Here is a 14,750-nt window from a genome sequence, read left to right as displayed (position 1 = left end):
CCATAGACTATAAAACAAGATACATGTAACACCCATTTCTACAGGGACGCTCGTCAGGAATATATATTAAAAAAAATTCGCACAAATTTTTTAAGCAGATAAAATAATAATTAAAAAAAAATCACATATTTATTGTAGAAAATATCAAATTAATATGTTTTTTTTATTATTATTTATGGGAAATGTAAATTTACATGTAAATGTAGTGACAGAAAAATCACACAAATCATGGTTCAAATTGTAGATATGTCCCAAATTTTAGGATCAGGGTAGCAAAAAAAATCATATATTGGCCTCATAGGTTGACAGTCACCATTTTTGTCAACATTCACCAGTTGTTGGAAAATCTTTACTTTTTCAGGCTCTGTTCGTGGAAAGACATTTAAAAAACCGGAAAAGTTTCTAAACCAGTTGTGGGAGTGTGATTCATTTTATTATGGTTGTTTTATTTTAAGCATCCCAGGGTTGAACACCCCCCTCCCCACTCTCCGTCACAGTAACCCTACGCATGCGCAGATAAACCGGCCCATCCCTCAGATGGCACGCCCATCGGGGAGCATGCGCGTGTGTAGCGCTCATATCTGATCTATAAACACAGTAGATTGATCTGTGCCTTTAACTACAGCGGTAATTGTCTCATCCATATGATTTGGTGCTCACATTGTTTTCAAACACGCCGTTGAAAACCCTCAATATTCCAGTTATCACCTCACTTCCTGTATAGAGTTTAGTAATACTGACTTTCGGATCTTTTCTGGCGACGGGACCTGGTGCTGCTCAGAAACCCGTATCTTCGGACCGCAGGCCCCGATCCAGTCGAGGTGCTTGTGCTCACAAAACTGCTCACATTTCACCCAAAATGCGCATGTGTATAGATGACACAGTTTAATTTGTGTATAGTTAGAATGGTGCCTGATTTAATCTTAAACCAGATCATTTTTAAATGTATAGTGTTTAAAATAACCATTTGCGACAGTGTGTTGAATCCAGTGACGTCTCTATATATTAATAGCGTCTCTCTTTATTAACTAGTTGTCTACATGTGCTAGATTTATGACAGATTATGATTTGCATACAATTGTATGATATTAAATGTCACTTCTTGTTTCTCTGTTAGGCCATGGCAGACTTTTCGGTAAGTTTTTAAACTTTTGTTTATGAATTGTTGTTCACTTGTAATACAAATAATTTGTAATTACAAAGTTTCTTATTTTAGTAACACAGGAGGAAATACAAGCCCAAAATTATATCATTTTGGGCTTGTATTTCCTCCTGTGTTACTAAAATAAGAAACTTTGTAATATAATACGTTACCAGCAGTAGAAATGACTGTACTAGTAGACTCGGTTATTTACATTTCCCACTAGTGGAGAAGTTTCTATTGAGCATTCATATACATCTGTCAGCTGCATGAGATTCAAGTGAGATCAAAACATGATGATCATGTTGTCCAGCATGATTTGAGATGATTTCAGTTCACATGATCGGTGTCACAAATTTGCTTAATTACTGACCTAGAAATATTAAACATGATTCATTTTACATCATCATGTTGCTTTGTTTTTGTTTATTTTATTTCCGAAGTCCTAAAAGTTTATTTACAAGTTTAATTTAGGTTTTTAGTCCCATATCTTCAATTTGGTCTCAGTCTTTTGAACTCCACTGTTTGCCCTAGTAAGTCTTTGGTTTTGCACCGATTAAAAAAAAGTATTTTTGATCAAATTCAGTTGATGTTTCATTTGCTGTGATATCTCCTGCATCTGCTTCCTGTAGCTTGCGGACGCAATCCCAGATGATGTTTCTGGTGAAGCATCAAAAACTAGGCACACCAATCCATCAGCTCCTGGAAATGGTGCTCCGCCCCCCACTAATCCTGGATGGCCTGGTGCGGCCCCTGGTGGCCCTAATTTCCCATCCTCAGGAGGCCCTGGCCAACCAACAGCCCCTTCTGGCTTTCCCCAGAGCGGGCCATCTGCCCCTGGTTCCTTTCCACCCGGCCCAGGAGCCCCGGGCCAGTTTCCTGGATCCCCGGCTGCCCCGGGTGGATACCCTCCAGGTCCGGGCGGATACCCTCCAGGTCCGGGCGTACCTGGACAGTTCCCCTCCAACCCTGGAGCTCCAGGACAGTTTCCCTCGATGCCAGGTCAGTTCCCACCAGGTGGGGCACCCATGCCATACCCTGTTCCTGGACAGTTCCCTTCACCACCTGGGGCTCCACAGGGCCCATATCCAAATGTGCCTTACCCACCAGGTCCATCTGGGCCTGGCATGTACGGCCCAGGAGGCCCTGGTGCCTTTCCACCAGATGGAGGCCCAGGATATGCAGGAGGAATGTTTCCCCCAATACCACCAGGGTCCTGGGGTACACACGGAGGGGGCTTCCCTCCTCAACCTGGCCCACCAGGAGGCTTCGGTCCAGGGCCCATGGGACCATACGGAGGGCCTGCAGCTCCAGGTGGAATGCTGGTGAGTAATTATGACCGTATGAATGGGTGTATAATAGGGCTGGATATTGACACAAATTTCAAGATTTGATTCGATTTCAGTCCACAGGCTTGCGATTCAATTCAGTTTCTAACTCAATTCATAAGGATATACTGTATATCGGGTACAGTTACATAAGAGTTATTTTTCTCCCTGAAGTGATAACTAATCCTGTAACTATATGGGGGAACCCTGTCATTTGGTACATTACTATTAAATAAAAGGTTAAAATTAACAGCTGATTTGTATACAAACATTTAAATTGCACATAAGGAAGTTTTTATAATAATATAAACTTTAATGATAAAAATTACATTTCTACTCCAATCCGATTTTTGAAAATGATTTTTGAATTCAGAGACGGATTGATTTCGGTTCATTAAAATGAGAATCGATTAAAATCGAGAAATGAATATTGTCAACCCAGCCCTAGTGTATAAAGGGATTTGCATGTGCGATTCCGCATATAAGTGTGTGGGATTGGCTTGGTTTGGTGGTTGCTGGGGATTTGTTTTTCGCCCTGCTGGAGTTTATTTTATCAAAGTGTTGGTGACATAAGTGTTGCTTTCAGGGTTGAAGGTTTAGCTCTTGAGGTCTGGGATGTTCCTGCGGTGGTCTCATTCTGCTGGATCACGTTAAAACGACAGATCTCAAAAGCTCCTCTTCTTGTTTTTCAGCCACCATATAGACCACCATATTTTTGAGCACAATGAACAGCTCAGCCAATCACAGGAGGAGGACAGCACTGCAGCCATCACAAAGACCCCAGTTAACATCCGATCAGAGTTCTGGACATTTAGCACAAACTCATGCTGATATATTTGCATATCACCTTTGCAAACAAATGCACATATTTAATGTAGCTGAGACACTTTCTGCAAAGTACACTCGTGATTATTTTAATACTATTGACAGGTGTATGTTTTAATGATGTTATTGCATAAAAAAAGAGAAAAAATAAATAATGCACTTTGTGTTTATACAACAAACAGATGTGTGCTATTGAAGGTTTTTAATGGGCTCAATTTATTGTTTGTTAAAAGTCAGCTTTTGTCAGATATTGTAGGTAATGTTGAGAAGCTGACAAGCTTTTTAATAATTGCACTATCAGTCAAAAGTTTGCGGTCAGTGTTTTTGAAATCTCTTATGCTTACAAGGCTATGATCAAAAAGACAGTAAAACTATTATTACAATTTAAAGGAGAACTCCGGTCAATTTTAACATTGAGCTCATTTTTTTGTACATTTGGAGTGCTGTCAGTACAGAGAACAACGACAAAAATCGGTGTTGCCTACACCGTGTTATCCTCTTTTTAAAATTTGCACCCTGTTTACTTCAATGGGGCAAGTTTTAAACCTGCTTTTAGGCTCTTAACATCCTTGATGTGTCATTACAAGTGCACAGGTCATGTGAGTGATTCCTTCTGAGTGAACGCGGGTGAATCTGACTGCAGTAGATCTGAAAGAAATATATAAAAAATGATGTTTATTCAGCCAGCGCACATACCTGTATTTACATCCTGTTTTGACACATCAAGGATGTTAAGAGGCCAAAAGCAGATTTAAAACTAGCCCCATTGAAGTCAACAGGGTGCAAATTTTAAAACGAGGATAACACGGTGTAGGCAACACCGATTTTTGTCGTTGTTCTCTGTACTGACAGCACTCCAAATGTACAAAAAATGAGCCCAATGTTAAAATTGACCGGAGTTCTCCTTTAAAATGACTGTTTTCTATTTAAATATATTTTACAATTGATCTTTCAGATATTCTAATATGCTGATTTGGAAAATGTGATACTTTTTTTCAGGATTCTTTAATGAATAGAAAGTTTAAAAGAATAGCATTTATTGGAAATGGAAATATTTTGTATCATACATTTCTTAAATGTCACTTTTGATCAGTTTAATGTGTCTGCTGAATAAAAATATAAATATCTTTTACAAAAAAAAAATCGATCTTATTCCAGCTTTTGAAAGGTAGTGTGTGTTTAATCTTTTTTCACTGAAAGGAATAATGAGTCAGTGGGTGGGGTTTGGAATCAGGGATTGGCAGTTTATGAGATTTGTCACAGTGTTGCCATAGCAAAGTTGTTTATAAACTCGATGTCATGTGATCTCTGACGTGGCATTAGCTAAAATAAGAGAAAAAAGGGACTTGTGTTTGGATTTGTTTTGGGTGTTTGCTGTTTAGTATACATAAGCTTTTATGACGTTGAGTAACTAGCTTTTTTTTTTTTTAAGTTGGAAAAATATTCAGTCCAGTTAAATGTCAGGGAGGGCTTCGTGTTATTTTGCACACTATGGAAAAGCCATGGAATTTTATAATGGAGAATGGAAGAAAGTTAGAGACATAATGAGTAAATGTATTAAAGGATGATGAAACCTGTCAAGTACTTCATGTGTAAAACTCTGAGCTCTCAGGGGAACAGGGCTAATACAACATTAAGATAATGATTATGCACATATTTGTTCTTTGTACTTAATCACAGTTTAGAAGAGATTCCCCTCTTCTATGTAAAGTGCTTTGAGTACCCAGAAAAGCGCTATATACAGTGAGGAAAATAAGTATTTGAACACCCTGCTATTTTGCAAGTTCTCCCACTTAGAAATCATGGAGGGGTCTGAAATTGTCATCGTAGGTGCATGTCCACTGTGAGAGACATAATCTAAAAAAAAAAAAATCCAGAAATCACAATGTATGATTTTTTAACTATTTATTTGTATGATACAGCTGCAAATAAGTATTTGAACACCTGAGAAAATCAATGTTAATATTTGGTACAGTAGCCTTTGTTTGCAATTACAGAGGTCAAACGTTTCCTGTAGTTTTTCACCAGGTTTGCACACACTGCAGGAGGGATTTTGGCCCACTCCTCCACACAGATCTTCTCTAGATCAGTCAGGTTTCTGGGCTGTCGCTGAGAAACACGGAGTTTGAGCTTCCTCCAAAGATTCTCTATTGGGTTTAGGTCTGGAGACTGGCTAGGCCACGCCAGAACCTTGATATGCTTCTTACAGAGCCACTCCTTGGTTATCCTGGCTGTGTGCTTCGGGTCATTGTCATGTTGGAAGACCCAGCCTCGACCCATCTTCAATGCTCTAACTGAGGGAAGGAGGTTGTTCCCCAAAATCTCGCAATACATGGCCCCGGTCATCCTCTCCTTAATACAGTGCAGTCGCCCTGTCCCATGTGCAGAAAAACACCCCCAAAGCATGATGCTACCACCCCCATGCTTCACAGTAGGGATGGTGTTCTTGGGATGGTACTCATCATTCTTCTTCCTCCAAACACGTTTAGTGGAATTATGACCAAAAAGTTCTATTTTGGTCTCATCTGACCACATGACTTTCTCCCATGACTCCTCTGGATCATCCAAATGGTCATTGGCATTTTGGCAAACTTAAGACGGGCCTTGACATGTGCTGGTTTAAGCAGGGGAACCTTCCGTGCCATGCATGATTTCAAACCATGACGTCTTAGTGTATTACCAACAGTAACCTTGGAAACGGTGGTCCCAGCTCTTTTCAGGTCATTGACCAGCTCCTCCCGTGTAGTTCTGGGCTGATTTCTCACCTTTCTTAGGATCATTGAGACCCCACGAGGTGAGATCTTGCATGGAGCCCCAGTCCGAGGGAGATTGACAGTCATGTTTAGCTTCTTCCATTTTCTAATGATTGCTCCAACAGTGGACCTTTTTTCACCAAGCTGCTTGGCATTTTCCCCGTAGCCCTTTCCAGCCTTGTGGAGGTGTACAATTTTGTCTCTAGTGTCTTTGGACAGCTCTTTGGTCTTGGCCATGTTAGTAGTTGGATTCTTACTGATTGTACTTCTTCTTCTTCTTCCTTGGGTTTTTAAGGCAGTTGGTATCCAATATGTTACATTACTGCCATCTGCTGTCTATTATCATGTCACTTTTTTATTATATTCTTCTTTCCAGTCCAGTCCTCTTTAAAAAATAAAACAAATATTTCTTTCCTTGCTCACTCTTTCCACATCCTAATATACTTTTTAAATTGTACTGTCCTATACCAATTTCTTGTAAGCTATATTTCAACTCTTGTCTTTCTTTTATAAATTTCCTGCTTGACATAAAAATGTGACTAACTGTTTCTTCCTCTTGACATTCATCGCATTGCTTACTGATTGTATGGGGTGGACAGGTGTCTTTATGCAGCTAACGACCTCAAACAGGTGCATCTAATTTAGGATAATAAATGGAGTGGAGGTGGACATTTTAAAGGCAGACTAACAGGTCTTTGAGGGTCAGAATTCTAGCTGATAGACAGGTGTTCAAATACTTATTTGCAGCTGTATCATACAAATAAATAGTTAAAAAATCATATATTGTGATTTCTGGAATTTTTTTTTTTTTTTTTTTTTGATTATGTCTCTCACAGTGGACATGCACCTACGATGACAATTTCAGACCCCTCCATGATTTCCAAGTGGGAGAACTTGCAAAATAGCAGGGTGTTCAAATACTTATTTTCCTCACTGTAAATGTAACAAATTATTATAATAATAACTTTATTAAAAGTTTTGGGGTCTGTAAGATGTATTTAAATACTTTTATTTAGCAAGGGTGTATTAAATTGATCAAAAATGACAGTAACAATTTTTAATGTTACAAACTATTTCTATTTTGAATAAATGCTGTTCTTTTGAACTTTCTGTTCATCAAAGAATCCTGAAAAAATGCATTTTGAGCAGCAAAGGATCATGTGACACTGAATACTGGAGTAATGATGCTGAACATTCAGCTTTGCATCCCAGGAATAGGTTATTTTTAAATTTTAAATTATAATATGATTACACAACATTACTGTTCATACTGTATTTTCGATCAAATAAATGTATGAGATAATTATTTATGCATTTATAAGCATAAGAGACTTCTTTTAAAAACAAACAAATGTGTACAGACCCTAAACTTTTGAACTGTAGTGTATTGCAATTTTGTGTCTCTTATCTTTATTGTGCAGTCAAATTTTGGAATATAGAGATCATAACGCATAGCTGCTTGCAGGTATTTTCTTTGCAATTAGGGATGCCCATTATATCTCCATATGGTTATTGGTGGATATTATTAGCTTTACATTTTAAAAGTATCAGTTGTTATTGGATATGTAGTTATACATGCTAATTTTTACATATAGATTACCTTTGCTGTCACTTACTTACATTAATTTCTAAAATCAAGTTAATCTGTGAAAACACAAATAATTAATAACACTGTTAAAAATAATCTTTAGCATATCTCAAAATTAATATCCAGTTTTCATGCTGCATATTATAATGTACACTTGTAGCATTTATGGTTCATTTTTACTTAATCCGCCTTTTATTGGTTATCAGCCATAACATGCCAGATATTTAATTTTTTACATCCCTATTTACAATATCAATAGGCTATCTACAATAACAAGGACGAAGGAATAAATTCATACATATATTCTTCTTGTAGAGACCTGTTAAACCTGTTAAGGACTTCAAATTACTTCTGTTTGTGTGTATGTGTGTTTTAGCCATTGCCGTACGATCTACCGCTGCATGCAGGGATAATGCCCGGCCTCCTGATCACTATCGTGGGTGAGCCAGTACCCGGAGGAAACAGGTAACACACACATTTATGCAACAAAACACAGCATTACTTCACCGTGTCCAAAGCAAACACTCACTTCTCTTTTCTTAGGTTCCATGTAGATTTTGTGAGGGGGCATGATGTGGTTTTCCATTTCAACCCACGTTTCCACGAGAACACCATCGTACGGAACACAGAATTTGGAGGCTGCTGGGGTCCTGAGGAGAGAGATGGAGGCTTTCCCTTTGTGCAGGGCAGACAGTTTGAGGTACGGCCTTCTCATTTACCTTCAGAGAAGGAATTTACCATGCCTGATTTCAGATGTGTTCCTATAGGCCACATACACACTGTACAGTTTCAGGGGTGACAACCGCATTGAAATATGGGAGTGAATCCCCTGAAGTATCATTCCTTGTACAGAACATGACTTGCTCCTGAAATTGCAATGATTGACACCGTGGTAACCATAGTGAAGTCCGGGCATATTGCACGTTTGGTATCCTCTATTTTTGACCAAAGTGATGTTACAGTGATCAAAGACTCGTTGTGTTTAGCAATTTGAACCAAACCACCGTCGACAGGGGCAGAGGTCTGTTTATGTTTGGAAGGCAGCTTTACAGAGCGCGCCCCTGCAGTGTTGACATGTCCACTTATTATAAGTGTCTTTGGGCTTGTTGATTGGGCTTGGCTCATCCAGTTTATGCAGTTATTAAAGTAGACAACAAGAATGAGTCAACGTCGTACCTCTTTCCCTTTGGTTTTCTTGCACTGCGCTGGGAGTGTAGCGGTTCAAATTTCTCACGGTTCGTTTTTTATCACGGTTTTAGGGTCACGGTTTCGGTATAGTTCGGTGTTCAGGGGGAAAAAGGACTACGGTCAAATTAAAACAAGGAAATTAAGAACAAATAATCAAACTACAATCAACAGCACAAAGAAATACAATAGAGCAAATAATACAAAATAAAATAAACTGTGCATTTCAGGGTATATAGGTATCTTAACAGTACAGAAACTGAATAAAGTAATCAATGTAAAACAACATTGCATATAATCTTCACTGGATAAATAAAATAAATATGAATCATTCTTAAAGTTACAAAAGCTATTCCGTCAAGAGCAGTAAATGATGTCCTTGTCTTTTGTTGTTTGATTTACATTAAAAACACAGAGAGCAGGAATATCAGGCTGCTGTCACTTTAAGAAATAATGCACAGATCCAATATTCATATTAGAGCATGTTTAGGGGAAGTTTATAACAAAGTTTAGGGGAAGCCAGAATGTGTATCCATCGACAGAAACATACATAAGCTTAACTCTATCTGTCTTACGTGTGTTTTTTTTCCCAACAAACCATATTATAGATACATATGCATCGTCAGATTTAAAGGGATACTCCACTTTAAAATGAAAATTCTGTCATCATATACTCACCCTCATGTTGTTTCAAACCTGTATGAATTTCTTTTTTCTGCTGAACAGAAAGGAGAAGAATATCAGTAACCAGACAGTTTCTGGTCCCATTGACTTCCATAGTATATTTTTTTCCTACTATGGAAGTCAATGAGACCAGAAACTGTCTGGATACTGACATTATTCTAAATATCTTCCTTTCTGTTCAGCAGAAGAAAGAAATGCATACAGGTTTGAAACAACATGAGGGTGAGTATATGATGACAGAATTTTCATTTTAAAGTGGAGTATCCCTTTAAGAAGAAACGTGGTGCAAATGTATGCTGAACTGTGGGTAGAGAACAGTACGGTTCGATTTTTTACTGAGAACCGTTACACCCCTACATCACACACACAGAAGATGTGTCATTAACAGCTGGTTGTTCAGTTCCGTTCAGTTCAGTTCAGTTCAGTTCACACTGCTTAGTATTGTGTAAAAGTGGTTTGTCACTACCTTAATTTTTCAGAAGTTGAACTTATGTTACTGAACTGTGTGTGTACAGAACAGGACTAAGCACTAAAAGGTGAATTGACAACCGAATTTAGCTGCAGTGTTCATGGCCCTAATGTGTTTTTGTGTGCAGCTGAAGATCCTGGTGGAGACAGACGGGTTTAAGGTGGCTGTGGACGGGGTTCATCTGCTGGAGTTTGAGCACAGAACAGGCGGGATGGAGGATGTCACTCGTCTGCACATAGAGGGAGACCTTGCTCTGTTCAGTGCAGCCCCCAGCATGATCTGAAACACAGGGAGCCATTTGACAATGTTGAGGTGACACATTAAGTCACTGGTCTTTAGAAAGTACTTTATCTCCAAAAAAGTGGGACGAACAGAAATTAATAAAAGTAATAATGATATATCTGTTACACGTCTCTCCATTGCAGATTAGTCAAACACATGATCGTCACATGATCTAAACAATTGAAATACAGATGTAGAGAAAGTTCCGACTCGTCTGAGAGGTCATCAGGACACTGATATCACTGATGCGTGTCTAACACACCGTAACGGTCTGTTTTTCCTCATTCTCTGACCCGTCAGAATGCATTATGCTAGTTACCCTTTTGCATGTATACCGGAACGTGACTAATTTTGTAAAAATCAAACATGTATTGCCCAGCCTTTCAGACGCTATGTTTATAGTTATCGATCTTTAATTCAGGAAAACTGCAGACCAGAGCTGTGACACTGTGCTGAATTACATGAGATCAAAATGGCTGAATATTCTTTTATTTGGTATGAATGTTGGAAAATGTTTATTATTTTGAATAAAACCATAATAATTAAAGCATTGTGATAAAGGAGATAAGCAAGTAATTATGTCCGAATAAATGCTGTATTACCCCAATTGAAATGTGCTTGTTCATATTATATTCTGCATGTTGATCTGAGACTGGAGAAAGTATTTTAACATAAAACTTACACACTTCAAAGTTTTGCTGTGCTCTAGAAGTATGCACTACACTGGGTATAGAAACATGCATCATTTTAGTTATGTGACTGTGTGAGTATTGGGGCACACTGCCAGGTCATGTGATAAAATTGTGTCTTTATACCATAGACCCATTTGTCATTTGCATCTGTTTTAGCTTCTTAATTTATGTTACGATTACATAGACCTTCGTCTTTCCACTTTTGTACAACTGAAAAGTTGAAGGTGAGCCATCACAATGTTGTGCAGTAAGTTGGCGTGAAAGCATGCATACTATTTTGGATTCAAAATATAACTGGGACACAGAGAATGTGATTACCATATTTTGGTTTACTGAACACACCATGTAAATAATATTTGCAATTGTCTACTTATATGGTGTCGTGGAAATTCTTAATATGAATACAACCTACTTAATCTGACCTCTTCACCACGGACAATTTAAACAACTTCCAGTTGTTAAAAATAAAAACTACAGTATCTCGAGGTAATTCCCTGAATACTTACAAGACAATACAATACTTCCCTGAAGTAAGGTGATGGCGTCCCGTGAAGAAGCTACTATCACCTCAATCACACTTGAGCTGTTTCTTTTGTTGTCTTTTGAGCATAGAATCTACAAAGTTTTATTTAACAAAGTTTTGTTCACAGCTGGGAGATCACTGGCCACAACAACTAAGTGAGTCTCCTGAATAGAAAGATACATGTACATTTAATTCATACAGTTGAGTAAAAATCAATGTCACTCAAGTCTTCTTCACTGTGATTTGTTCAGGTGATTGGTTTGTAATGGTCTAAGCTCATCATGTGACTGTTAGTTCTACTGTGTTAAGCACTTTTTGGTTAAGTATATATGGCCTTTGACCTGAGCATCCTTAGTCTGCATTTCTCTGTACATTTAATGTTGAAAATACCCATTACATAAAATATTTCTTATTACATGTTGGTGTCAATCTGACAACAATGCTCAGTGTTTTTTACATGTTAAAATATATTTTTTAAAACACTGATATTAACACTAATATTAAGCAGAACATAGTATGTGCCAGACTCCAGGGACCATGATGCTCTTTCCTATTTCTGGGAACTCCCAACATGAAATCAAAATATATAACATTAATAAAAATATTATATAACATGTTTTTCAAAGAATAAGGGTACAATTTCTGCACACATTGGTGAAGCTACGTGAGATTTCTAATGATTGTCAATACGGTTGCGTCTGATTGGTGAATGAATCGTTCTTTTTGAATCAAATCTTTTTAATGATTCAGTTGAACTGATTCACAAAACAAGAGGTGTGTTTAACTTGAAGCGGCGCTGTGCAGACCGATCAGTGTATGACATCAAAGTACTGCAAGAGCCATTTGAAAGCGCCTTCTCTCTAATCGCTCTCTTCTCTCTGTACTTTGATGTCATACACCGATAGCTCTGCACAGCGCCGCTTCAAGTCAAACACACCTAGGCTGTGTCCGAAATAGCATACTCTCTTGAGTAGGTACTTATTTTGAGTAAATAATTACTTCACGACCGCCAAAAAAGTATGTTCTATATACAGTAGTCAACATTTGAAGTGGATCAAAACCTTTCATCAAAGTTATACGTGAATTTTTAACAATACCCGTTCTTGTCTTAGGACAACTTTGATGAACTTTTTTGATTTACTTCAAATGTTGACTACTGTAGTATGAATGTGTGTAGTATGAATGTAATCTGGACGCACTACATCCACCATGTTGTCATTATCATGTGACCTACCAGGGTCAGTTATGTCACTTCACTGCCATTCATAAGTCCTCTCCCGTGGCCTCATGCTGCATTCACAAGGGGCATCAATGCTTGACCTACTATATAGTTGGGAAGTATGCAATTTCGGATGCAGCCATAGACATACTTCTTTAGTCAAAATACTGTTTTTCACCTACTATATAGTTTTAGTCACATACTGTTTTTCGCCTAGTACTATATAGTAGGGATGTATCATGTGATTTTGGACGCAGCCATAGACAAATGCCTACTTTAGTCAAATACTTTTCGCCTACTATATAGTTTTAGTCACATACTGTTTTTCTCCTATATAGTAGGTAAGTATGCGATTTGGACGCAGCCATAGACATACTTTAGTAACATACTGTTTTTAGCCTACTATATAGTAGGGAAGTATGCGATTTCGTATGCAGCCATAGACATAGGCCTACTTCTTTAGTCACATACTGTTTTTTGCCTACTATATAGTTTTAGTCACATTCTGTTTTTCGCCTACTTTATAGTTTTAGTCACATTCTGTTTTTCGCCTACTATATAGTTTTAGTCACATTCTGTTTTTCACCTGCTTTATAGTTTTAGTCACATTCTGTTTTCGCCTACTATATAGTTTTAGTCACATACTGTTTTCGCCTACTATAGTTTGTCACATTCTGTTTTCGCCTACTATATAGTTTTAGTCACATACTGTTTTTCGCCTACTATAGTTTTAGTCACATTTTGTTTTTCGCCTACTATATAGTTTTAGTCACATTCTGTTTTTGCCTACTTTATAGTTTTAGTCACATTCTGTTTTTCGCCTACTATATAGTTTTAGTCACATTCTGTTTTCGCCTACTATATAGTTTCAGTCACATACTGTTTTCGCCTACTATATAGTTTTAGTCACATTCTGTTTTCGCCTACTATATAGTTTTAGTCACATTCTGTTTTCGCCTAATATATAGTTTGTCACATACTGTTTTCACCTACTATATAGTTTTAGTCACATTCTGTTTTCGCCTACTATAGTTTTAGTCACATACTGTTTTTCGCCTACTATAGTTTTAGTCACATTCTGTTTTTCGCCTACTATAGTTTTAGTCACATTCTGTTTTTCGCCTACTATATAGTTTTAGTCACATTCTGTTTTTCGCCTACTATATAGTTTTAGTCACATTCTGTTTTTCGCCTACTTTATAGTTTTAGTCACATTCTGTTTTTCGCCTACTTTATAGTTTTAGTGACATTCTGTTTTTCGCCTACTTTATAGTTTGTCACATTCTGTTTTTCGCCTACTATATAGTTTTAGTCACATTCTGTTTTCGCCTACTATATAGTTTTAGTCACATTCTGTTTTCGCCTACTATATAGTTTTAGTCACATACTGTTTTCGCCTACTATATAGTTAGTCACATTCTGTTTTTCGCCTACTATATCATTTTAGTCACATTCTGTTTTTCGCCTACTATATCATTTTAGTCACATTCTGTTTTTCGCCTACTATATCATTTTAGTCACATACTGTTTTTCGCCTACTATATCATTTTAGTCACATACTGTTTTTGCCTACTACATAGTAGGGAAGTATGTGATTTCGGTTGCAGCATAATGTCTAAAAGATTTGTTCACAAATCACGAATGAGTCGGTACGAGTGGTCAACCGGTCACCGATTCACTGAACAGAGAACTGTCTCTTTCAAACAAGTCGACTGCACTATATGGACATTTGACTGGTGTGGAAAAACAAGCACAAATCTTACAAATAAAACATACTGAAAATTTGTACGACTTGAGTGTATAATAGTTTAAAACAAGTATTATTATTTTTTTCAGCCAAGAGATGCAAATGAATTATTTTGTTGTTGAATGTGCTATTTAATAAAATGACAATAAACATCTAATCGAAAAAAGCAATAACATCAATAGTTTTAGAGCATATACTACACAGATTTCTTTACATATATGTGATGCAATATGGCGAACTGTTGCAAGAACCGACTCCCGAAGATGAGTCACAGGCGTCCCGTCACTGCAGTGCGCTTTGAAAGTGTTCAGGTG

General features: G+C 37.5%; 1 protein-coding gene across 2 annotated transcripts; it reads left to right on the top strand.

The window, feature by feature from the left end:
* The first annotated feature begins 679 nt into the window (after positions 1-679).
* On the top strand, positions 680-10,862 carry lgals3a (lectin, galactoside binding soluble 3a). Of its 2 annotated transcripts, XM_084391381.1 has the most exons (6): positions 680-821; positions 1,118-1,135; positions 1,774-2,466; positions 8,012-8,100; positions 8,179-8,335; positions 10,101-10,862. In XM_084391381.1, the coding sequence occupies exons 2-6, from the start codon at positions 1,121-1,123 to the stop codon at positions 10,254-10,256; spliced, it is 1,110 nt and encodes a 369-aa protein (XP_084247507.1). In that variant the 5' UTR covers positions 680-821; positions 1,118-1,120; the 3' UTR covers positions 10,257-10,862. The 2 variants fall into 2 exon arrangements, with proteins under 2 accessions (XP_084247507.1, XP_084247508.1); XM_084391382.1 differs by lacking the exons at positions 8,012-8,100; positions 8,179-8,335; positions 10,101-10,862 and adding an exon at positions 3,162-3,650.
* The last annotated feature ends 3,888 nt before the right edge of the window (positions 10,863-14,750 follow it).

Source organism: Rutilus rutilus, assembly GCF_951802725.1.
Source record: "Rutilus rutilus genome assembly, chromosome: 20".
Taxonomy (NCBI): Eukaryota; Metazoa; Chordata; class Actinopteri; order Cypriniformes; family Leuciscidae; genus Rutilus; species Rutilus rutilus.
Note: the sequence above shows the minus strand (reverse complement) of the source record. Positions and strands in the feature narration are given on the sequence as shown.

Bases quoted from the DNA above. Each gene is read 5' to 3' on its own strand.
- lgals3a (XM_084391381.1), top strand. The intron at 2,467-8,011 runs GTGAGTAATTAT...TGTGTGTTTTAG, and splicing joins CAGCTCCAGGTGGAATGCTG to CCATTGCCGTACGATCTACC. The intron at 8,101-8,178 runs GTAACACACACA...CTCTTTTCTTAG, and splicing joins CCAGTACCCGGAGGAAACAG to GTTCCATGTAGATTTTGTGA.